This window comes from Anopheles funestus, chromosome X, assembly GCF_943734845.2.
Source record: "Anopheles funestus chromosome X, idAnoFuneDA-416_04, whole genome shotgun sequence".
Lineage (NCBI taxonomy): Eukaryota > Metazoa > Arthropoda > Insecta > Diptera > Culicidae > Anopheles > Anopheles funestus.
In genome coordinates this window covers 7,465,244-7,490,748 of record NC_064597.1, presented here as the reverse complement: position 1 = coordinate 7,490,748, position 25,505 = coordinate 7,465,244, and the positions used below count along the sequence as shown (strand labels likewise).

Sequence of the window (25,505 nt, the reverse complement as noted above, 5' to 3'; positions counted from 1 at the left end):
CTGTTTTGACAGCTCATAAAGCTTATCGATCTTGGAAAGTTGTTGCGATTTAAAAGGGTTTAAAGACATTTTTATCGAGCACAACACCTTGTGAATGGAATTGCCCTTTCAGCAACATAGTTTTGTGGAGCAAAGCAATATAAAGCGATATATTTATTGACGATACTAAAAAGAAAGTACAGTACGAAAATTACTATATGGCAATATGAAACCAATTAAAATACTTTTTTTCATGTCCCACAAATTATGTCCATCCAATGACCCATAGTGTTTTACATTGGTAGTTGTGTGCGACCTCGTTACGCGTTGTTTTTTTTCATTCTCACTTTTGAATGAATGAAAAGGATGAATTACGTTACCAGCGGAATGAATCAGTGGCGCCAATACCTACACAACAGTTGCCATGGTGAACGTTATGTTTGACAGGTATTGAACATCATGAATTATTTTCTAGCTTATTTGTGGCTTTCGTGGCAAATTTCGAAAAACAAAAATGCTCATCTCCCACAGATTGGGGAAAATTAAATTGAAAACAAAAGTTGCAAATTGCTCTTCTTGTACCTCAGCTGTAAAAAAATAAAAGTTTCCAAATATCGATCCTATTATTTTAAATTGGAAAAATACAACAAGAAAAAAAAACTATCTAAATTTGGATGCATGACGATAACGGGTGTAACGCTGATTGCACGAGAACGGCGCACACAATCAACTTTGATCATTTGCCTTTTTCGACTTCATCGCGATTCAACTTCGTTTCGATTTTGTCACGCGTTTTCGGATGTGGGATGTGTGTTCTTGCTTGGTAACATAGAAAATTTCTATATTTAGCAGAGAGAGAGAGCAAGCGCGACATCATCATGATCTTGGATTCTTTCATTTAAACATCCCGGTTAGCAAAAAAAACAGCAATTATCGTCGTTTCCGTTCGTGTTTTGTTGGAATAGTTTATGACCACGGTGATGACCTAATGGAAGTGAAAGCACATGCTTTGTCGTTGCGGAAACCATTAGCTAAAGACGAATTTTTAATGTTGCCTTTGGAGTTGATGCTGAGATGAGTTTCAGGATACAGGTTCAATTATTATTTGAGACAAATGTATTCGCTTTGCTCCGTTAAATAACCTCGATAACCTCTTCTGGACCATGATCAGATTAACAGCAGTAATTATAGCATGTATTTGTTTTTATTTTCTCTCTAATCTGTGCTAAAAATTTTGAGCGATAAGATGAGCCGGGTTCAATTTAAATAGTGACCTTCAAGAAGTGAAAAAAAGGAATAAAAACAAAACTGACGTTAGTAGGCATCGTAAGCGTTACTAAGCGTTACTAATTAAATTATACCATCTCTCGTTACAGTTCGCGCTTATGACAACCATGCGAAATGCGGTCTGGTGTGGATACCGCATGTGGTCGCGTATCGATGTCGGACGTGCGGCATCTCGCCGTGCATGTCGATCTGTCGCGATTGCTTCAAGCGTGGCAACCACCGGAACCATGACTTCAATATGTTTCTATCGCAGGCCGGCGGTGCCTGCGACTGTGGCGATACGTCCGTGATGAAGGCGGAAGGGTTCTGTAGCGATCATGGGTTGAATAACTGCCAGAACAAGGCACCAGTGCCGGACGATCTGATGCTGGTGGCGGAAGCGATGATGCCCCGGTTGATCCTTCGGATGTTGCTACACTTCCGGGAGTACAGTGGTACGAATCTTGATTCGGCTGACTGTCGGCGGACGGCGGAATATTGTAACGATTACTGCGCCATGCTGATGGAGTTTAACAACATGGGTGAGCTGATGCGGCGCGTCATGACCCGCACACTGATCGATCGGGGCGTTTACCGCCGGCTGCAGGAACCGCCGTATCCGTCCACCTGTTACAGTATGTACCTGCGGGACGGTTGGCTGCAGTACGAGGAAGCGCTGCGCCAATTTCCCTCGCCGGAACCACCACCAGATTATGCGCATCTCGCCGCACTGGGACGTACGATCGTGCACGAGACGCTGCTGGAGGAGTTTATCTTTTGGACGTTTAAGTACGAATTTCAGCAGCAGATCGTATGCTTCCTGCTCAACATGCTGCCGGATCAGGACTACAAGGAGCACCTAACGCGCACGTTCGTGATGCATTACTGTCGCATACCGAGCGTGCTGGAGCTTTCAAGCGATCCGGACACACTCAGCAACCGGGTGGTACACATGAGCGTCCAGCTGTTCTCGAACGAAAGTCTCGCGCTGAAGATGGTGGAAGAACTCTCGCTGCTGCACGTTATGATCATCAGCCTGCGGCAGATGATGTCGAAAATACTGACGCCCCACACGCTCCACACGCCGGAACACAACTTCCATTACGTGGTCGACTGTGCCGAGCGCGTTATGAAGGAGCATTGCTACTGGCCGCTCGTTTCCGACTTTAATAACGTGCTGTCGCATGAATCGGTTGCGCTCGTCTTCCTGAAGGATGACGATCTTATCGACATGTGGTTCCAGTTCCTATCGATGCTGCAAGGTAAGCACAACAAGCGGGATTTACTATCCATTTCTGGTTATTTATATTAATATTAATTATTAATTATTAATAATTATTATATAAATTATTATATAATTATTAATAATAATTATAAAATTAATAATTATTATTATTAATTATTTATATTAATGTTTTTTCCCCCTCTCGCCAACAGGAATGAATGTCAACATTCGCGAAATCATCAGCCATGTAGAGTACGAGTCCAGTTCCTACTATGCCGCGTTCAGCTGCGAGCTGGAGGCGAGTGCCTACCCGATGTGGTCCATCATTTCACACCTGCAAGATCCGTCCCATGCACCGCTAGCGAAAAAGATTATGATGTACTGCGTGAACTATCTGCAGGACTGGCTCGATGCAATTAACTTTTATCAGCAGCCTAGATTTGAAAAGGTCCGTTTTTTATTTTTATTTTTTTTTTGCTCCATCCGACGAGTTTGTGTGTTTAATCTTGTTCTCGTTTTCCCCCCCCAAAAACAGGGTGAAATGTTCCGAGCGTCATTTCACTTTCCACTGCATCGCTATCTAGCTGCATTTATCTGTCAGGGTGTGAAAACGATGGGGATGTCATTAAACGATATTTTACCGTCGGCAGACCTGTTACCGAAGTTAATGATGCATCCACTGCGTGTACAGGTAAGTGGAAAATAATTATTTTAATACCTAACAACCGCCACAACAATGAGAAATGTGGTGTAAAAGTTTCGAATATTAGAGAAAATATTTTTGGTTTTAAGACGGTTTCGTTAGTGTTTGACTTTATTGGTTGACGTATTAATCAATTCCACAGTTAGCAGCGTACAAGCGTGTAGTTCGCCTTTTTATTCGTTACATGGTTACATACAATTTAATAATGATACGCTCCAACAGAAATTGGAGAACAGCATGTTTGGTTCTCTATAAGTATCCAATCGATATGCGCGTTCGATAGTAATTTTTTACACCCGATACCGATCCAAGCAGTACGTCCGACACTGAAGCTGAAGATATTGGTGTGAGTGGTATTCGACATTGATCTTCTTCTTCCTTTTTTGGGAGGCAGTTCCGCACACTACTAGCCTTGGTTGACGTTGCGTGCTTCCTCTTCCGCGGCAAGCCAATCATCGGTCGGCACCTGAATGTGTGGTCCAAAGTCGTAGGTAAACACCCTCGGTGCGATGAAGCCACCGTACTTGGGGATGCTTTTGTGCATCAGTCCTGCACCGGCTAATGGTATCGGTAGCAGTGGGGAGACTGGTTGCGCATCCAGGAACGGGATGGTAGTTTGTGCCGCATCCACTCGCCCACCGGACGGTCCGAGACGCAGGTATTGACCGCTGGTTGAAGTTGGTGTCGATTTCGATGGCGCTAGCGTTGGCACGTCCATGTAACGTAAGGGAATTTCCGTTCTGTGGGGAAGATATTAACGCGTACAGTAGCTGATGTTTGGAAATATTCCGTCAAATTACTTACCGGACTGTTTCATCGTTCCCGATCCAGATGCTTTGGTTTGGATCGACCAATGTGCCGGATGTGAAGTTCATCTCGGTCATGCGAATTTCTAGGTTCAGATGTGCACCGAGCGTACGGAAGCGTACGCCAGTCAACACATACCCGGGATGCACATGTACATCATCCAGATCGACTGCACGTCGATCGTACGACAGCGTGTGATAGTCTCGTCCATCGCGCACACCTTTGTCCGTGTGGCTGAAAGGGTTGGGCGCTACCCACTCGAGCGTACTATTGTCGATATCACCTCCCGGCAGCAGCAAACCCTGCTGCACGATCAAATGCATCATCTGTCTACGCTTGACAAAGCGTAATCCTGTCACAACGCTACAAGAATAGAAGAAGAAAGCAAGAATTAAGCAACGGAGCATTGTCGATACAAAAACGTTTTGGCAAAATATTTACCGATTTTGAGTAATGTCCGAGACGGATTCCCGCAGACTGACGTACCGGTCGGAATGACGACCTGCGTCATCGCACAGACAGAAGCAGTAGCTACAGTGCCAGAAAAGCCAACGCCACCAGGAGTCGACTTTGCTCGTGCCACGTGGACAGTGCTGCTTACGGCCGCGTATCTCACCATTTTCGTACTCGATGTACTCGTAGCGCCGTTGGCTTCCCGGTGCCGCCGGACAGATCCACATGTCCGAATCGATGTACTCGCAGTCGTAGATGCGACCGGCACATTTCGTCTGCTTCGAACAATACAGCTCCTTATAGCAGTGGTGCTGCTCGTGACCGTACTGATAGTGATCGCACGTTTCCCGACACGTCTCGTCTGTGTTCATGTCAACTTCGTTCTCAATGTAGCCTTGCAGCAGCCGGGTGAACTGGACGTAGGTTGTGTTCTCCCGGTGGGAGCCTCGATCTGGGTCGCAACGCCAGTACTCGCCGCTCGTCTGTCGCATAACGCTCTGTAGCAGCTGTTGTGTACGGGCGAGTCGTGCGCGCACCTCATTACGACGATCCTTGGACTCCGTGGTAAAGTTACCTGCCGGGTGAAGAAAGATCAAGCGTGAGAGTGTTGTCTGGTTGGTGTTAATCCATTAGAAAGTAAACCATACCTTTGCCCTGCGTCTTCAGCAGCATATAGGAGAACTGCATCATGATGTAACCCTTCAGTTCGGTCATTGCGATCGATTTGTACAGCAGGTAGATCATCTGTTGGGGTGACAATCCATAACTACAGATGACACTGTTCGCCATCTAGATAGGGAGGAGGAGAAGGAAGAAAAAGAACAAAAGCGAGTGAGAAAGAGAACGTATAGTTTGACTTAGGTAGTCGTCTAGCCGGTTCATCTCCAATTCTCAACTGTCTAAAGGTAAAAATCGGAACTCTTATGTACCAGACTGGCGCGATAGTAAAGTGCCTGCCGCACCATAATGTTGTAAATCTCCTCCAACTGATGCGGGATCGGTTGATGTTTGTCGAAGAGTATTGTTTCCGCCAGATCGATGGTGAGAAGCCGCAGATCATCTCCAGCACTGTTTGCCGACCGGTCACCATCGTCCAGGTGCGCCTGCTCAGCGAAACGGGGCGCTTTGTCGCGCAGAAATGAATACACCACCGCGAACAGTTTGTTCACGGTCATTAGATTCTGTTCGAGCAGGTGCCATTCGGCCAGACGCTCCAGTAGCCGGTAGTCGCCTAGATCTTCCTCATCGAGTTCGGTTTCGACAAAGCGCAGATAGATGTTGACCAGCTCACGCATAACCGTCGCACGCTGATGGGAGGCGTCCTGTTCCAGCTGGTTGTCGACTGCATCGATGTGGTTAACGATTGTCCACGCCTGTCGTTCATGTTGGAGGTAACGCTCGCGTAACGCATCCATACCACTAGCGCCGTGCAGCTTTTTGGCATCGGCACGCGATGCTAGTGACGCTACCATGCACGCATACAGCAGTACAACGAGCGCCACCGAGAGGGATAAACCTCTCGCCATTACTGTGTTTGTGTGCCACACCTCAAGAATGTTCGGCAGATCTGACAGCTGTCACGCTAACACTGCACTACTAAGGACACACTTCGAGTAACAAAACGTAACGCTCACGTTGCACACAAACTGTTGAATGTGGGTAGAGTTAAGGTTACGAGATATATAGAGCTAGATATTGCAACAAACAAAGCCTGGACACACGTTTCCAGCATTCCATTAGCTGTCGAACGATCGTTTTGCTTTGTGCGATATTTTCCTGTTTTGCCATATCATCAGTAAATCGCGCATGTCATCCATACATGCCACCGGTGCTTTGTCAAGGTAATGCTCTTATATGCGATCTGCGCAATGTGAAGGGTAAATCGACACGAGTGCACGATCAAACTGATTGTTATTTACCATCAGCTGAGTGGAAAAAAGAGAGAGAGAGAGGCAGATACACAGATGTAACGGTGGGGTGTGTGACCTTGGACGCGACGATGTCCATAAAAACGCGGGGCTGCTCCGAACTCCGAACTTCCGGAAATATTCTCCAACCATAAATGCATTCCGTCCCAGACAACGTTGATGGGGACTATGCCGTTACGGGTGGAATGAAGTTACCACACACCAAACCCGTGATCGTTAAGGTCGTTAAACGTAGCTTACTGTAACGTAACGCCCTACGTCTATGGAGATGTCTCATCGCAAGGGCGACGACGGGTTGTTGACATTTAACCGTGAGAGGAACTTCAACGATGCGATAAGGAAGGATAGCTAGCGGGATATTTTCACCTTTCCCCCAGCTCCTAAGAAACAAAGTGTGATCGACCGATCAATTGCGACCATTACGGGGATAAAGAGGCAACGACAGCATAAGTACATCCTCCTCCGCCCCAAAAACGTTGTTGTGTGACTCATGCCACTCTTCTCATTTGTATCCATTCGCGTCACTAAATGGAGAAAACAAACAAAACAAAGGGAAACAACACCACTTATTCAATTCAACCCGAGACACCCGTGGCTTCCATCGTTTCCATTTCCAACAAGAACAACCATTCTCGGACAATGGAAGGCATGTAGTGATTTTTGTAACCAATTTGTATAATTCCATCGTTTGACGTGTGACGTACCTGACGTTGGAATTTGCGTTGTTTTGCACACAGTTTCGTTTGCTTTTAGTTTTGAAGCTTGTTTTTTTGAAACCTTTTGCTAAAAGTAACCGGCATCTAACATTAGCGAGACAAGCAGATAGCTAAGTATGGGTGAATAAAATAATCATTAGCCAACCACAATAGTTCAAGGCAAGAGTCACTACTACCGGTAACGTTTGTATAGAGGGTTGGAAAAACAAAATGAAGAAGTTAGTATAACTTTGATCGATTTTTTGGAGGTGGTTAGAACTACGTAGCAATTGTTTTTTCTTTTTTTTTGGTTGTGGTTTTTGGTTTTGATTGCTGGATGTATATTATTACCGGAGAAACTATGTGAACGTGTTGTAACGAAAATAGGGATCATTAGCATTAATTCCACCAAGCGTTTAGTGAGCTTGTGTTGGTTATCGGCGTACACGCAAACATCCATAACAAACAATCTGCCGTTTTCTGTCATTCTGTGTGAATGTAGAACGTGTGTTTCTACTTTCTAGCGTAGTGCTAAAAAGACAAACTCAAGCAGTGCGATACTGAATAAACGTCAACCAGTTCAAAATGGACGCAGTCGCAAATCGATATTTGAACGAAAATCGTGATTTGTGAATAAATAATTTTGTGCACATTAGGATCTCCGTTTCCATTTGGAAAGTTATTGCGAACTTTGCAGACCCCGTGAGTGTGTTACGGTTTTTTTTTTCGTTTTTGCTGACGAATGTTGAAACCGAACGACAATATGATGAAGAATCACATGGACAGGGCGAGAACGAATGTGTACCCCCCGTTGTCTCGTTTTTGGAACCGACTTTCTGTTTCATGCCGTGACGGGTAAGCAAATGCCGAGAGCAGCTGGTTGCTACGAAACAACGCCAACAATAATAACAACACAAACCGTTCTTTGTGTGTGCGGTTTCCCATTTGTGTTTAGCTTTTTTTGCGAACAAAAATTTTAGCAACGTTATAGCATGTGTGTTACGGTTGTCGAAAAGAAGCACCACAAAGCGATTAAGAACGCGTACGAAACACTTGGAAAACACACCGACCTCCACCGTACTTAATAAGGGTTTTGACGTGACGAAATACGACGCGCGTACGCACTCGCGCACTGTCACTCACTGAATAATGGCGGCGTACTGAAGCCATGTCCGGATGGAACAACACAGCCGTCTCCGGCTGATGCGTGTATGCGATAATGAACGTTTGCCCTGTCCTTTTCCATTCTCTCTGTCTCTCTCTTTCCGATGCGTTCCAGTGGCGCCTCGGAGATCGAGCGCGGAGACCCGCCGGCAATGCGGGATCGATCAGGGTAAATGTGTGTGCGTGCATTTGTAAACGACACCGTCGCACACTGGTCTTGTGTTTGGTTCTATGGAGGCCATTGCTGCAACAAACGTCTCTAGAAGCTGTATTGGGAGGAGGGGTTGTAATCTAACAGCTGCTGCAGTAACACGTAGAGAGAAAGGTTTTCATTTTATAGCAAAATGGCGCTACTACATATATCAGTAACTTGCTAGTACACTCTCCACGCCATTGCAGGTAACGCTGTCTACGTCAAAGTCAGCAAATAACAAAAGCAAAATTGCTCATTACGGTCCATATTTCTCACCACTCTAATTGTGTTAACTTTTTCCATCTGTTTTCCATCTTATGTATTGTGCATCTACTTGTTTGAAGTTGCTACTCGGCAGGCCTAGATTTAATAGCTCTGTTGTGCGCGTGTGAATCCTCCCAGCCTTTTAGCCTGGGTTGCATTCCATAGCGCACAGATCGATAAGACATGTTATAGTCTATGCGTAAGAGAAAGATAGCTAGTAAGACGAGTGCAACAAAGTGCGTTTGTTTACAAGACTGAGATCAGTTTCTCTCTCCCAGGGCCGGGCACTATCTGTGCATTTGCAATGATAGCATTTCCGGTAGTATGACGATTAGTGTGGAAAGAAAAATGTTAAGAATTGGAAACATAATGGATGTGAAAAAATGGCTGGAGACGAGAAATTGGAATCAGGAAGTAAGTGGAACCAAGTTTCCTTGATGTTGTGGTATAATCTTCAATAGAACCAAGAAATCCACCGGATGATATGCTCTTGTTGGGTGAATTAAAACTAATCATTTTGTGCCATCTTACCATGTTGAGTTGTGTGAAGATGTCCTGTCCTTCGGCCATAACCAAACCAAAGCTACTACCGGTGACTTCCGTTTCGAGCTTGTGTAGCTGCTCTATCACGCTGCTCGGATTGCTGAGATCGATCGTGGCCTGAGCAAACTGGGTAAGTGTTAGCTGCTCGACCGGTGAGTCTTCCTGAAGAACTTTATTCATCCTCAATTCCAGCCGATCAATTCGACTCATTATCCTGGAAATACTGTTCAGTCTGTCGGCGAACCGGTTGCGATAACTGAAGTTCTCCACCACATCGCACATACGGTGGCCTAAGATTTCTGTCATCTGGAAATGTGAGAGATGAAGACCTGGGAGCTATTACATCCGTACATCCGGAAGTGACGATTGCTGGAGATGTCTCTTAAAAGCGAGGAGCACACTTACGCTAGCTTGGCTTTCTCGCAGCTCGTTCGATAGTGTGCTAATTTGGTGCATAATCTGCAGACTCCGGTCGAGATTCAGCGGGTTTGATTGATTAATGCCGGATTCTAGCAAGCCCACATCCAGCACTATACGCCAGAGCACCTTAGACGCGATGGAGGACGCGATCATAGCCGGGCTGAATAATTCTCCCTGCGCTTTGCCCCATGTCGACATCAGGCCCGCCGGCAGGACCACTAGAATCGTCAGTGCTCTCACTAACGATCGCATGTTGATGGTTGCAGCAAGATCCTTTGTCACCCGGCACGATGGCGTACTGTTGATTGTATACAGCAGCTGTCTCTTGGTTGTTGTATGGGCGATTTCTAACAGTCAATTACCGGGCTGGCACCCACAAATTGGAACAAATTGGTTGATCGTAGACGGAGTATGCTTTCACAGACTGTATTATGCGGGCAGTGCTAATGATGGCACGGGAACACTCTTACTCTTACATTATTTCAACAATGTTTTTTTTGTTTGCTTAACCACACGCGCGCCAACAGTACTAACACTAGCTTAGGCTAACACTTTTTTCTGGTTTGTAACGAACTAGCAATACCAGATCACGGTTTAAGACCTCCCTGGCAATCGAACGGAGGAAAGTCCGATCCCGTCCGCACAACGAGTTCGCTATCCGGTTCCGTCCGTTCCGTTCGCAGGTTTGTGAGAGAATGCAGCACTGTGCGTGCGTTGGCCAATATAGGGCGCAGTTCGTTTACACCGCGCGTTTGCGAATGTGTGCGTGACGGAGTTCTTTTTGTTTGCTCGTCCGTAGCATAAACCGTTCACTCGCCGATCGCTACGACGATTCATCTGCATGAATGAATCGTCTGCAAAACCCTCCGCCTGCAAAATGGTGTTTGTGGCAGCGATACCTCCATGCTAAAGGCTATTTGGAATGGCTAATGCTATAATTATATCACAGAAGACGACGCGATCTCTTTGCTATGAGTCATTTAGGGTTTGAAAATTAAAAATGAAATGCAAATTGTTCACACTAGTTCTCCAAACATTGGAATTATGGTAGCAAACCAGAACCCTTAACATGAAGACATTCATTAGAAATAGCAGAATAAACAATAAAAAACTGAAAAAGGGTTGTGTCTACATTACAACGTCTTCACCTTCAATAAGAAGCATACTTTTCTACTCATGTTACTGTGATAATGGATACAAAATAAAACAAAATAAATATAGTCACCATGAAATCACCAACAAGAACTCCAGAAAAACAATCAAAGAAAGACCAAGAAACCAAGCGAACAAAATGGCAACATTACTAATCGCCCATTTATGCGCTGCAAAAAGATGAGTCAACGAATCAACGGGTTTGTTACGCCTTTACGGCGTTGTGTTTGCCATTGGAAAACGGGAACCAGTCCGAACCGATGAGTCGTCTATGGTTGCGTTCTTGCCGCTGAGGCGTACCGTTTCTTGTCACGAGCCAGTTTGGAATTTCAAGTTACAGCCACCACATTTTCGTTCCCGTTTTTTCTTAGTTGCTTCCATTGCTTGAATGGCTTATCGTAACGGAACAGTAAACGCGCAAATCGGTTTTAAAATGTATCACCGAGCGTGAAAGTGAAGGATGTTTATGTTTACGTATTTAGTTATTAAATTACGTACATGTTTATGTTAGCTCGAACTGTTGGGGTTTGCATAAAACTTATCTCAAATTGAAATCTTAAAATGAAACACTTTGTAAAGCAAATTTTGTGTGCCTAAATATGCTCAATTCACTGTTAGTTACTTCTGCCAATTTGTAAACAGTTTATCAGAGTTAGAGAAATTGTATTAACTAATAGCCTAATAAATATTCAAGTATTTTTATGAAACTAACTAAATGGTTTGAATGCTTCTTTTGCAGAGTCTGTTCTACGAGATCCTGTCGGGCGTATGGGTACGGAATGGGCTGCAGATCAAGGGTCAGGCGATGACCTACATACAGGCCAACTTCTGCAACTCGATGGTGGACATGGATCTGTTCTTTCTGCAGATTTGTGCCACCCAGCTACCACCGAACCTGTTCGTGAGCGAGTGCATCATGATGTTTGGCGTCGAGGACTGGCTGGGCATGAGCGTCCTAAGCACACCGCCCGAGATGGAGCAGGACTCGATGCTGGAGGGTTTGCTAACGTTCCTAGCGACGCTGATAACGTCGCGCATCAACCTCGGCAACGACGAGACGACGCAGTGCGTGATCGAGATCAGTGCGCTGCTCGCGACCGGTGACAAAACGCACAGCCAGCTGCTGGAGCTGATGCCGGAACGGAGCGGCAATGCGCACACGCGCAACTTCGAGCGCTACCTGAAGGAGCTCTCGATCTACCGGTCGCCGCCGGTTGGGTCGGAAAATCTCGAGCAGGGTTTGTTTATGCCGGTGCCGGCAGTGTGGGAGCGCCATTACGATCCGCTGCACGTGCTGCTGCGTGCGGTGCACCGGCGCGACTTCCAGAACTCGCTCGACCGGTTCGGTGCGTACGTGAAGCAGGTCGGCAAGATGCCACGGAGCGGCAACCTGTGGCCACCGTTCCGGTTGCCGAGCTCGTGCGGTCCGGCGTACAGCGATCCCGGTGCGATACTCGGTTCGCGCATCCTGCACGCAACCATCCTTGCCATCTTTTACCGTGCGGTGCACAAGCACAACGTGTCCGAGCATATGCTGGCGCTGGCCGTGTTTCTGCTGGAGATGGCGGTATGCAATGCGGGTGCGGTCGGTGGTGAAGCAGCGACCAGCCGTTCGACGGTGGGCGATAGTGCGGCGGCAAGCAAAAGCATCGAGGAGCAGTCCGGTACGGTCGGTGCGGCCAGTGAGACGGTGCCAGATCTGCTGAACTGCTATCCGAGCAACTGTTTGAGCGATAATCTTAAGATGACGGTCAAGCGTATCTCACTGCTGCCGGCAATGCGTCGTTCGCCGGTTTCGTACCGTCCGCTGGACGGTGGTTCACCGCCCTTCGACAGTGACGTCGAGTGGGATCTGTCCGAGGATGAAACGCTTATGATGATCGGCAGCAATGCGGAGGGTGAATCAGCATCCGGCACGATGGCAACAGGAACTACCACCGCCGGGAGTAGTGCAGAGCGTGCAGTTGTTGGTGTACCGGGCAGCGGCGGCTCGGATCAACAGCTCGTGCCGGCGCGTGGCATCGGTAGCGGTGTCGAGGTAGTACCCATAACGCAGGATCTTTCGCAGATGGGTAACAGCCTAATGTTTCCAGCACGTCGTCCCGCTATACACGCACCACCAGCCGCATCCAGTGGCGTTAGTAGTAGTGGTGGTGGTGCTATCAGCACAGCAACTTCCACTACCCAGATGGTGGTGGAAGAGGAAGAGGACGATGTGGACGATGAGGAGCTAGACGATAGCAATCAGCGTCGGACGCGTGAGACAACGAGCACGGCCACGGTAACGGCGGGTGCGAGTGTTGGCAGTACGGGGCAACCGATAACGATGGAGATGGCTTTAAGACGGCGACGTTGGCATTTGCTGCAGCGATTGCTTGGCCGGCAGGCGGGAAGTGCATCGGAACCGCAGGACGAAGACATGCCCGCGTATCACGTGATGGATGCGGATGGGGATGTGGTGGTGGAGGAGGAAGAGCAGCAGCCGAGCGAGTTGCTGGCAATGCGTGCCCGCTACCTGATGCTGGAACGGCGACGTAGCAGCGCCGGTAATGCGAACGTCGTACAGCCGGCCGACGTTGACGACTACATCGATGACGAGGAGGACGAAGACGACGATGATGAGGAAGAGGACGAGGTGGAGCAGGGTGAGCAGCCGGTAAGCGGCGACGGTGGTGTAACTGGAGGTGTAGCGAACGGTGCAAACGATGGACAGCCGAGGCGAAGGGTTGATGCGGATGACGAGTCGGCAGACATTGCCGATATACAGTCGATTGTGCCACGAACATTGCTGGTCGGTGGTCGGACCCGTGCCCTGCAACAGCTGGGCCGCCGGCGACAAGATGGTGGTGGTTCACTGCATCATCACCATCACCACCATCATCATCATCACCATCATCCGTCCGGTGGTGGTGGTGTCGGTCCGGGTACGCTCATACGCACGAACGGTCCAGCGCGAGCGACCGAGTTCATCGTAGAGGAAGCGGCTGATGAGGTCCCGGGCACCGGTATGTCTGGCAATGTTACGACCGGTGTTGAGCTGATGATTCGGCATGAGTTTGTACCCGTGCCGGGCACCGGTGTGGACGGTGGTGGTGGACAGGAGATAGCGATCCCACAACAGCAACAACGTGCCCTAACGCCACCCGTGTTCGGTACAACGGCTGGGGGTGGTGGTGTTGCTACTGGGGCAAGCGAAACACCGAGCAGCGGTGGTATGTTGCTACCGTTCAACAGAGTAACACCCGCAACCGCGACCGCAGCAACGACCGCCGGTGCAAGCATGAGTGTCGTACCGCAGCAACCGAATCAACTGCAAAGCTACTACCATGCGAATCACCACCATCACCATCATCATCACCATCGGCACCATCATCATCATCACCATCACAATCATCTTGCCGGGTCGGGCACGGTAGGAGCGGGCGGTAGTGTGACAGGTGCTGGTGGGCAACAGCAAAGCCCACAGTCATTACAGCAGCAAACACCACGGCACTACCATCATCGCAGTTTACAGCCGGCCGGTACTGCAGGAGCGAGTGGAGCAAGTGGGGCCGGTGGTGCGGGAGGCCCCGGTACCGGTGGGCCCGGTTCGGGAGGTGGACAACCGAACTGGACGCGCTTCAAGCGGCGTAACCTGATGGGAAACCATCGGCATGCGGGCGGTGGCAACTCCGGCACTACCACTGGCTGTGAAATGACACCGCGCGAGGGTGGTGGGATCGGCGGTGGAGGGCGGGGCGATGGGTCGAATGAAAACGATACGATCGTGCTGGAAGAGTCGATCATTTCGCTGCTGTTGAAGTTACACTCACAGCTAAGCGGTGCCCTGGACAGCTTCTCGCTGGACGACGAAACCGAGGATGAGCTGGCGGCCGGAAGCAGCAGTAGTAGTGGTGTCGAAGGATCGGTAACCAATCCACCATCGGCATCATCCTCCTCGGCGTCCACCGCTCACAGCCAGCAGCGTCAGGATGATGATGAACACGCCAAAATGGAGTTAGACGAGGACGAGGGTACACCGTCGGCCGGTGGTAGAAGTAATGAAGCTAGTCAACATAAGGAATCTGCTGCATCGCATGGACAGCAGCAGCAGCAGAAGAAGCAACAGCACCACCACCACCACCACCATCGCCGTGGTCGTATCTCAGATTCGCGCATCGGCGACGGTCCGTTCTTTATAGGGAATCTGCTGCACAAGATCGCGGCACTGGACGAAACGTGTGCGGTGCGTATCGAACAGATCCGATCGGAGCTGTGGCCGAACCAAAGAGAGCGCCAGGCGGAGCAGAAGGCACGCGAGGCACGGGAAAAGGAGGAACGTACCAAGCGTGCCAAGGAGCGGCAGAAGAAGATGATGGAGGAGTTCGCCAACCGGCAGAAGCGCTTCATGCTGCTTGCGATGGCATCGATGGGTGGCGATGCAACCGGGATGGACTTTGGTTACGGTGAGGAAGAGCCGGAAAGCGATACGGGCAGCGGTGATACGGCTGCGGCACGGGTCGCTGCCGAACGGCGGGCAGCCGAGGAGCAGCAGGCGGAAGCGTTACGCGAGAAGGAGTACGACTGCATCATCTGCAACACGTCCGGTCCGAGCACGGAAACGAACCCGATCGGGTTGGTCGTGCTGGTAGAGTCGAGCAGTGTGGTCGGCCACCGTCGGACACGGTCCGAGCGGCTTGCACTGCCACTGAGCAGGGAAGATTTGGCACGGCTAACGGAAAGTGTAACGCTAGCGAGTGAGTTTAACAAACGCATCGAGCTGCTGCAGTGGAAGTTCGGCCAAACGTCCTGGTTTCTGTCGCACAACATCGGCTGGGAGGGTGGCGTACACATACAATCCTGCGGCCATCATGTGCATCTGTCCTGTCAGGACGCCTACCTAAAGTCACTCCATACGCCCCGCAGCCCGAACAATCTGAACGTCGAGCTGGGTGAGTTCTTCTGTCCGGTCTGTCGGCAGCTGGCAAACTCGGTGCTGCCCCTTAGTCCGGCACTCGATCGGCCGGCACCGCTAATCCGCACACCAACACCACCGCACCGTGCACTCGTGCTGGAGCTGATACAGCTATTTCAGGAAAGCAAACGGGCACCGATGGCAAGCAAGTTCTGTGAAGCGATGGGCCGTGCGATGGGCAACATAACCGCCTGCACACAGCGCAACATCAAGCGTTACCCGGTAACGCTCCAGAGCTTGTTCTCGTTCGTACTGTCGATTGCGCGCACCAACCTCGAGGCGGAAGTGATACAGCGTGGCGGTTCACTGTGCAGCACGGAAGACATCCGGTACAAGCCGAAGCGTGACTGTATAGTGCCACTGCTGCACGTACTATCGCTGCACGTCCGGCTGATGATTAACGACGATTGGCCGATCCGGTTTAAGGTCGGTGACGATTGGCCGTGGCACTCCTGGTCGCGGCTTGCCGGCATCCAGCTCGCGTACGGTAGCGACGATGTGGAGGTCGGTGTGGAAGCGAGCGAAGAATCGGTCGAGCGGTTGGCGATGGTACCGGCACGGCACGACGATCACGATGAGGATGATGCCGATGAGCTGCAGAAGGATGTTAAGCATCGGGCCCGGTTACCGGCAAGCATACGCGGCATGCTATTACCACCACCGGCGGCGGACACTAGCGAGGATGATACGGCACGCAGCACCGATTCAGCGTCATCCGGTACGGCATCGACAGCAATGGACGGTACAGTGCCATCCGCCACCACAACGCCAACGACGACACCAACGATGACAGCAACGGCGACGACGACGACGACGACTGCTGCCACCAGCACTATCGTCGACACGGAAACCATTCCCGATCTGATTAGCGATCCGACCGCACTCATGCTAAAGTTCATCCTGCTTGCACCACTCCATCTCGACCAAGGTACGTTGTGTACGTCCTTAGACAACATTTTCCTAATTGTCTCTCTTTCTCTCTCTTTTTTTTAGCGTATTTTACATGCATCGTGAAGGTGATGTACAACCTGCTGTACTATCAGATAGTGCTGCAACTTTGCACCCACCTGACGGATGAAGAGTGTGATGAAATTCTCGCTCGGTATGGGCCAACGGCACAACCACCACCAGTGCTGGTGCGAGAGCGTGGCGTCCCTCACATCGGTGTAGCGATGGCGTTCGTGTTAAGTCAGCTCGATCGCTGCCGTCACATCCGCAGCGACAGCATACTGATGGGCGATGCCGGTGGAACCGGTGACGGTATGGAGTCGAGTTCGGGCGATACATTAACGATGGACACAAGGGTGGCGGGTGCTAGCGGTACCGCCACCAAGCGCCTTAATCTCGACGTATTTGAGAAGCGTTTGCAGCGGCTGTGTTTACCGTTTCTGCGTGTCGCTGCACTGCTCCGTCACCATATCTATCGTGCGGAGATACCGGAAATAGCCGGTCCGCAGCTAGAGTTTGCACGGCTCGTTTATTTTCTCGAGCTGGTAACGGTGTCGATGGACTGGGACAAGTTCAACGCGAGCAAGGCGCTGTGTTTTCTCGCCGGTACGGAACTATCGCTGCCGAAGAATTGGTGCGATCAGCTGCGCAACCTGCGCCCGACGTACGAATCGACACGCTCGCTCATTGTGCAGCAGCATATCGAGTGGCGTCAACCGAAGCTGCTCGGTTTACCGCGCGAATACGAACGGCTCTTTACGGTAAGCTGCGCGATAAGTTTGCTATTTCGTCAAAACACACATAAAATAATTTGTTTTTCTATTGTTTCACCAGTATTACCACGAGCAACCGTGCCAGAAGTGTCAGAACGTACCGAAGGAAAGCTCCATTTGTCTTCTGTGTGGCACCATCGTGTGTATCAAACAAACGTGCTGTAAGGAAATGGATTGCTGCGAAGCAGTAAGGGTAAGTACAGCCGTACAGCACCCGTTTGGACTTTAACATGATTATCACGCACTTACTTCTTCCTCAGCATTCGATCAGCTGCGGTGGAGGGACGGGCATTTTCCTCGTAATAACTTCGACGTACATCATCATCATTCGGGGACATCGGGCGTGTCTGTGGGGCTCGCTCTACCTGGACGATTACGACGAGGAAGATAGGGATTTGAAGTAAGTGCTGAAAGCTGTCTAGAACTCGTTGTGAATACTATTGTGAAATTCTCTTATTCTTTTTTGTAGACGCGGTAAACCACTATACCTTAGCGAAGATCGGTTCAATCTGCTCGAATCACAGTGGCTTTCGCATCGGTTTGCCCACACCAAGCACAACTGGGTTTGGCATCGTGATTCGCTGTAAAACAACAATGTTGTTCTCCCTTACCAGGCTTCATTTGTACATGGGAATACTTGATCCGAAAACTGAGAAGAAATTAAATGGTGATCGTGAATAAGAAAAAAACCCGTGACAAATGGAGCAAAAAAAAAAAAATCGGTGAAAATGATAGCCGACATTTATTATATTGAATATGCGATCGTGTTGTGTGTGGACGTACCGTTTTGTGATATTTTTCTACAACCTCACCAAGGATCGAATTTGGCTAGCAAACTGTAAGAGGGATACCAGAACGAGATAGGGAGAGAGAGAGAGAGAGACAGACAGGGAGAGAGTAAGAGAGCAAGCTGTAGGAAGCATTATTTTTCGTTTTTTTTGTTAGCATTACAATCTAATGACGGAAGTTTATGATGACGAACCTGTTCCCCGATGATAGTCGGACGTACCGGACGTGTCGTTCATTTGAATTTCTCTACCTACCCGACTACAGCGCGTGTAAACAGAAGCGTAAGCATCAGAGCGAGAAAAAGAATGAGAGAATGAAGATTAAGCGGAAGAAAATGGCGGAACGTCAAAATGGTGGTATTTTGTGACAAAATTGTGATATATATACTCTATTTTTACCATTGCCTCTCCCGGGGGGAAAAAAAGCGGGCGACGGGTTCTCCATCACCGTGCGTCCCTTTACACTTCAATTTCCTTCCTCTCACCTGCCTGCTCCACACCACACAGCACACACCTGTCTACCCGAGCTGCCCATTCATCCTTTCCCTTTTTCCAACCGTTCCTTAAGGCGATGCTTGGTTGCAACGCCAGCGCTTGCGCATGCTCCTACTCCAAGAGCGGTGCACTGGTTGGTTATCAGTTTCTTTATCATATTTGTTATTCATTTGTTTTCTAGAGGATGTGAACGTTTACTAAACGTTTGAACGATTGTATATGCGCGCCGTCGAGGCAAAACCTTAGCTACATACACACATTCGTATTTATGTAGGCATATACAGACATATATTAAAGGATTATATATGTTAGATAGTTAGCTATAATTAGGAACAGATAATGAACGATTTGTGAAATAAGCATTGCGTAACGAGCTGGACACACACAGGAAACAAAATGAAGGGTGAAAAAAACGTTAAGAAGAGAAAAAAACTGGAACCAAGATTTATGCATACCTACTTACCAGATACCGTAAATCGTGTAAATGGTATTTGATATAAAGGATGATATTAACCCTTGTTCCTGGTGTACTAGAAATCGATACTTATATTACATATATTAATCTCTGCTCTCATCGACCCTCATAGCGCTAGGTATATTATTCAATTGAACTTTTCGTATACAATTTCGAGCATTCGCATGTTACAAGACAAGTAACAGGCATGATAGTGATTAATGCTCTTACATCCATTTTCCAGTCTCCTGTCAGCTAACACCATTTGCGTAAATCTCACACCGTGTGCTTCAATACCATACATGTAATGTTTTGGATGTTTGGCTGTTTGAATGGTATGTGTGTGTGTGTCAGGTTGAGAATTCATGTAAAGCGCAGCTCTTAACTAAACGGTGCCCTGCATTTTTCGAAAAAAATGGGTCAAAGCATAAGCCAAACGCACATCGCACTTCGTAAGCATTAATTTGTTTGCGAAATTTTGCCCGTCAGGGTTGCAGTTACTGTTGCACTGAATGGCAAATGGTTCACAACTGCAAAGAAAAATAAGATACACGCAAAAGGAGAGGGAAAATGGCGTGCATGTCCAACAACTGAACGCGAATTAATAATTGTGAGGTGCGCAAAATTTTCACATTTGTCAGTAGCGATGCGATAAATATGTTCAGCTGAGTACGTTCAACATATGATGATTGTAAAATGTATTAGAATATCAAATTAACGGCGTTAAAGAAAAAAACACAAGAATTGGCACGGTTAACTGTTAATGTTAGATAGTTGGAAAAGGGGTTTCCTTCTTCTGTGCTTTATCTGCGTGTTTAAACCTTCTTTTTTCGTCCCTTCTTCCCTCTTTTTCACATCCCCTTCTACGTCACAAGCAGCTTACTGTTTGCAGCTAGCTGAATGTGACCACAAGTCCCATTTTTAGTTTGTGGAGACGTGTGGGTTTTGATGTTGCAGGTGCATTTTCATGCAGATGCACACTACAACTTACTGCCTCCTTAACCGAATACTACAATTACACTTAAATTCTTCTAATGTTATGATTGCGTACGGTTATTATTACGATTATTACGTTTACTCTCTACCCCGCTAATATGTATTACCTCTATGAATTGTGTATATTGAAGTGTAGTGTTAATATAGTAGATAAATGTATCATCGTATGCATCGTAAAACATGAACGCTCCTTACGTGCGTAGTTTCTTTTACCGTTTGTATAGCATCCGAAGTTAAATAAACTATTGTGTGGTAAGCTTCTACATAGTTAAATGCCAATTCTTCTGTAAGATATGAATTGCTTTATATGGTAACGAAAATTGAGAACTATGACGAGAAACTATGACATTTGACGAGAGAGGTTTAGCGACTATTAGTGAGATTTAGCGACTATTAGTGAAATTTAGCGATTATTAGTGAGATTTAACGACTATTAGTGAGATTTAGCGACCTATCCGGACCGAACTCCCGTACGACAGGACAGGACAGAACTGATAAATTCAAGTAATGGCAGATGTAGAACCTCTTGAGGTTGTAGTGTCACAAACGAAGCCGAAAAAATGTCATAGAATCATGTATTAAATATCTGCATCTGTGATACACCGTGCGTCTCCATGGATGGAACTTTGCTTTTGATGCTGTTTTCCCTTAAAACAGTATATTCCAGCATGGAGAAAATCATATCACAGCTAGTTTCATTATAGTTTGCTTGTTTGTTTTTTTCTGTCGAGCATAACGTCGCAATATTTGAGCGCGCGAATTTTCTTTTGCTTTTATTGATAACGTTGAAAGCTTTTCCCGCTCTTGCAACACCAGCCGAATGCTACTGCTCGTGAAAACAGTCGCTGATTGAACCATGTGTCCTCGTGCGGTAAAGCACTATGGGTAGAATGTTTTTATTTGTAATGCTGTTCATAACAGAATATATTTTTAATAATAAAATCTAAACATGAATTTGACAGTTGAGGCAATTTTAATAATAAATAATTAAGTGCTCACAGAAATGTAATTTTATATAAGTAACTGAAGTTTAGTAAGTGCTATTAAACTAACGTTGAAAAAAATTCGAACTACTACAACTTTTAGGACATATTTAACAATAAATAAATAACAATAAAACCACTGCAAAACACATCTACAACCGAGTATGCCCGGTATAAGGCACAGCACAAGGAGGAAATGCCTTGTGAAAGTTGTGTGAATGCTCCCATAGTGAAGGCCGAGCATTCATCTGGCACGAACAGTTCCACTCGTCCAGGCGCCCGAAGGATGCACGAATCGGTCCTTAGTTGCCGGCCCGAAGCAGCGGCCCCGAGTGATAGCACGATTAGATAAAAAGCACACTAACAGCTGCACTCGAAGCTCAGTTGTTGCCGAACAGCTGTCGAGTGCGCGTGTGAACAAAAGTGTTTCGTTTGTGTTCTCTCACCAGAGTTCTCTGTGTTTGTTACGGCGCATTTTCAATACGATCGAACCATTGATCTAATGATCATAATTATTGAACTGCGTTCGGTTTAGTAATTCGATCTCTTAGTGGGTGCGCGCGCGTATGTGTTAGTGCAGGATGAAGTGGATGATGTGCCATAGAGAAATGTGTGTATTATATACGCCGGTTCTAAAATAGTGTTCGCTAATTAGTGGTATTAAGGATTGGGAGAGTGAACCCCAAAGTGGATATTAATTAATTTGCGAAAGGAAAGTTTCCGAGTGATGGACATTTGGGTGGAAAAGGTTGAAAAGAGAGAGAGAGAAAAAAACAGCAACAAAAACAACGTGTCAAAGTGATCAAAAACGATAAAAGTGATATAAAATCAACTTTTTAATAGGTAGGTATTTTGGTAAATTTATTTACATTAATAATCACACCACACGAATTGTAAATATTATTTTGACAAAGCGCTAGTAGTAACTAATTTAGGAGAAATCAAAACGAAACAGATAGCAAAAGTGATATTACGTATAACAAACTAATCATCTTCACTTGCTGGTCGAACCGATTTTATCTTCTCGTGAAGTACCGAACTGTCCCACAACTATCGATTTCAGCAACATTAGCGATAAAAGCATTTTGTTTGTTCATTGCCTTCCAACATTTCACCGCCAACATGACACATGGGGGAGGAGAGGAGGTGGGTACGTTTACGGTGAGAAGAACCAAAAACAATAAAAAAAATCTAGCTTCAATCTACCAAAATGCGGGCAACATTCGACAAACTTTCAACTTTGAATATTATTTTCGATCACTTCCGACTCCGGTATGGAGTTTAGATCGGCAAGAGCGGTTGAAAGTTTATCTTTCACTTGCTGATCTCCTAAACGTGTACGTACGATGCACCGGTACTCGATTTTGGCTGCCTATGCTGCCGACGGAGTGTTAACGCCGTGTTTTGGGAGGGACGAAATTTTGTTTTGTTGCAAACCAACTCCAAAGTATGAGGCAGCAAATATAAATAAACAAATTTCCAGCCGAATAGATGATTCTTCATTTTGATTTCGTTAGTCGAAATTGTAAATTAACGTAAATTACCAAAAAAAAGCTTCCAAATAGCCAAAATCGTAACACATTTAGAACAGCTTGATTTCGCCTTTATCTCTTAAAGTTCAAGGTCAAGATACAGTGATCAGAATAAAAATAAAAAATTACACTTTAAATACCTATTGCAAAAAAAATTAAAATAAAATATTTTTTGCTCTCTTCCTTCCAATAAAGCCACGCTTAAAAAATGATAACAAATCAGCATGATATGTTTATAGTGATAAAAAAAAAGAATTATCTCCTTAAAAACAAAATCATTACAACGATACGAGAGGAATGCGATTGGTTTGATGAAATTGTTTCTCTCGTTCACACGACGTTTCGGAAATCACGCTGAATGTGATGATTTTATGCTTCTTTTAGCGTTTTAGGAGTTTTTCCTCCCCCTCACCCCCAAAGGAATGTGTATGTGTGTGTGTGTTCGGACGGTATCGTTTCGTTTGATGTTGAACTGTTTCGGGGTGGTTCTTAGCAAAACAAGCAATCTTATTATATTAAGGCTAGCCGGTCTTATTGGATGGCTGTTTTTTTCGTTTGGCTTACAAAACGATTCTTCTTAGAATTTTATATATATTTTTTTTTCTTCTTCTTTCGCTCGCGTTTTTTTTAGAAGCAAAAGCACGAGAAGGGAGGAAAAATTAAAAGCACGTTTTTTGCTGTTTGGAACGATCAATTTACCATTTATATGATTTCGTTTTTGCAAAAAAAGGGGGAACACCTTAATCTATCCTTTAAAATACCTTAAAATGCAATTTTTACATTACTGCAGCGCTGTTTATTAATTTGATGCTTTTTTTTTTTGAAGCTCTAAATGGAAAAACAACCAACACTGGACTGGCAAAAAAAAAACACATTTGTCAGCAAATATTGCCAGAAGGTGCAAAAGAAAGGACAATCCGATATTATCCTGCAGCAGTTGTCGAACAAAATCCAAATCAAAATCAAACACACCGAAGAAACGTGATCGGGCTTTGCAAACTGTATTTCTGTTTTCCTTTCATATCTGCCTTAACACCGACGAGAAGGTGCCTTGATAGACCCTTCATAGGTGCAGGATTTTCCGACTGAAAGGTTAGATTGGCAGCAGCATTTGCTGCTGTTCGTTTTAAGTTTTCCGATAAAACAAAATTCCAGCATAGTTTTACTACTGCTCCAAGCTTACGGTTAGCACACTAATTTGGCATTACGTTGGACGACCCTCGGGAGAAACTGAAAGACGGGAGTGCCGGCTTAAGATGAATCGGAATCGGATCATGCTGCTGCAACGTTGTTAGCAATAAATAGCTAAATTGCAACAAACAAAAAAACTCCCCTCAACAACTAACAAAGACCGGTTGGGTGACAGAACAGAAATCTAACCGATTCTGACTGTCCACCAGTCCAGTGTTGCGGTAGCAAAGCAGGTTGAACCAAAGCAATAGAAAGGATTTATTTTTATGTGTTTGTTTGCTCGCAATCTTGTTGATTAGCAGCAGCAGCAGCAGCTGTACCGGTGTACGGCCAAGACGCCCATTCCTTCAAAACATCCAGAAGGGACAATCGATCGAGCACGGAATGGGGAATGCTTTTGAGTGAGCGTGTGTGTGTGAGAGAAAGAGGGAAAATAGAGACTGATAGAGTGAGCAAAATAAGGGGGAAAATTCATATTTTCCCGAACGTATAATATGGTTGTGTGTGCTTATCCTTCTGTTTCATTTGTTTTTTGCCCCACGGTTCGTTTACTGCGATAATCGAGAAATGATTGCATTGTGTTGTCATTTCACTCTCCGAGCCCTGATTATTACTCAATTGCTTATTATAGTTGTTTCAACAACAAAAAAAAACCTCCATTTTAAAGATCTAGTTAATCCGATCAACAGTCCACCGTATATTGGCTGTTTAGATTTTTCGTATGCGAGTATTTTAAAAGTTTGCGCCTAAATGTATGCAATCCGCATAACATTAGTACGCTGTTTGCATATTTGTCGATAGAGATGTGTGGGATATGTTACCATGGTTGTGTTGGTTATTTCTTTTGAGCTTTTTTTTTATTTTGTCCATTTTTATTTTATTTTTTTTAAATTTTTTTATTTTTATGTCAGACATACTGACGTTGTGCGACGCGAAATTAAGCGAAAGCAAAACATTGTGTTTGAATTTCAAAAATATGAATTTTTCTATCTGACATCGCAGATATAACAAAATGAAGAAAAAAAGGGGTTACAGATTAAATTAATTCTGCGGTGGTTATTGAAATGCTAAGTTCGTACCATCGAGCACCAAACAAAATGCCCTGAGTCTATATAGACGACCCACTAACAGAAGGTAACAACAGCTAAAATGGAAGAAAATACTCTCTTCCGGTAAGAATGTCAACACAAGGAAGCAACGGCCAACGTTCTGCGTTTGCCTGCGTTCGCCTGCAAGCTCTGGGTGGCTTTTCGTTGGTAGAGTTGAAACTAATCAAAGCAGCCTGTCAAAAGCAGCCTCCGATTGGTAACGGTGCCTCTGGGGGCCACCGTCAAAACGTTACTGGCGACTAAATGGGGAATTGTGCCGAACATAAAATTATGGCGAAACATTTCTTTGCACCACATTTACCGCATAACGTAAAGCAGGGGTTTTAAAGAGGAGAGGGGGTTAGTAGGGGAGAAGAGGGGGAGGGGGATGTAAAATCAGGATAAGCAAATCATACAAAATTTAAATTGTACTAACCTGGCCGTCATTGTCATTTACTGCCCATTTCCATCCCCCCTCTTCAGCCCCACCCTTCGCCATATTTTTCAACAA

At 46.3% G+C, this 25,505-nt stretch overlaps 3 protein-coding genes across 10 annotated transcripts in view; 2 read left to right on the top strand and 1 right to left on the bottom strand.

Annotated features, from left to right (window-relative positions):
* LOC125761460 (E3 ubiquitin-protein ligase Ubr3) overlaps nt 1-20,385 on the top strand; it is a 37,212-nt gene extending 16,827 nt beyond the window's left edge. For all 4 annotated transcript variants that reach the window (XM_049422609.1, XM_049422613.1, XM_049422631.1 and 1 more), the window contains exons 3-10: nt 1,356-2,507; nt 2,683-2,918; nt 3,006-3,161; nt 11,532-16,674; nt 16,740-17,455; nt 17,529-17,660; nt 17,728-17,867; nt 17,937-20,385. In XM_049422609.1, the coding sequence (XP_049278566.1) occupies nt 1,356-2,507; nt 2,683-2,918; nt 3,006-3,161; nt 11,532-16,674; nt 16,740-17,455; nt 17,529-17,660; nt 17,728-17,867; nt 17,937-18,054 (7,793 nt within the window). In that variant the 3' untranslated portion in view covers nt 18,055-20,385. The remainder of the gene's footprint in view (nt 1-1,355; nt 2,508-2,682; nt 2,919-3,005; nt 3,162-11,531; nt 16,675-16,739; nt 17,456-17,528; nt 17,661-17,727; nt 17,868-17,936) is intronic.
* LOC125761642 (uncharacterized) lies at nt 3,267-10,351 on the bottom strand. Of its 4 annotated transcripts, none has more exons than XM_049422996.1 (6): nt 9,626-10,351; nt 9,209-9,526; nt 5,081-5,222; nt 4,422-5,007; nt 3,978-4,343; nt 3,267-3,913 (listed from the first exon to the last, which is right to left on the bottom strand). In XM_049422996.1, the coding sequence occupies exons 1-6, from the start codon at nt 9,890-9,892 to the stop codon at nt 3,580-3,582; spliced, it is 2,013 nt and encodes a 670-aa protein (XP_049278953.1). In that variant the 5' UTR covers nt 9,893-10,351; the 3' UTR covers nt 3,267-3,579. The 4 variants fall into 4 exon arrangements, with proteins under 4 accessions (XP_049278953.1, XP_049278930.1, XP_049278937.1 ...); XM_049422973.1 differs by lacking the exons at nt 9,209-9,526; nt 9,626-10,351 and adding exons at nt 5,363-6,079; nt 8,127-8,251; XM_049422980.1 differs by lacking the exons at nt 9,209-9,526; nt 9,626-10,351 and adding exons at nt 5,363-6,079; nt 8,138-8,239.
* Nucleotides 20,386-20,484: 99 nt separating the features above from the next.
* Nucleotides 20,485-25,505, top strand: part of LOC125761521 (G-protein coupled receptor moody) — a 74,534-nt gene continuing 69,513 nt past the window's right edge. For both annotated transcript variants that reach the window (XM_049422738.1, XM_049422729.1), the window contains exon 1: nt 20,485-22,026. The gene's annotated coding sequence lies outside the window, so the exon portion shown is untranslated. The remainder of the gene's footprint in view (nt 22,027-25,505) is intronic.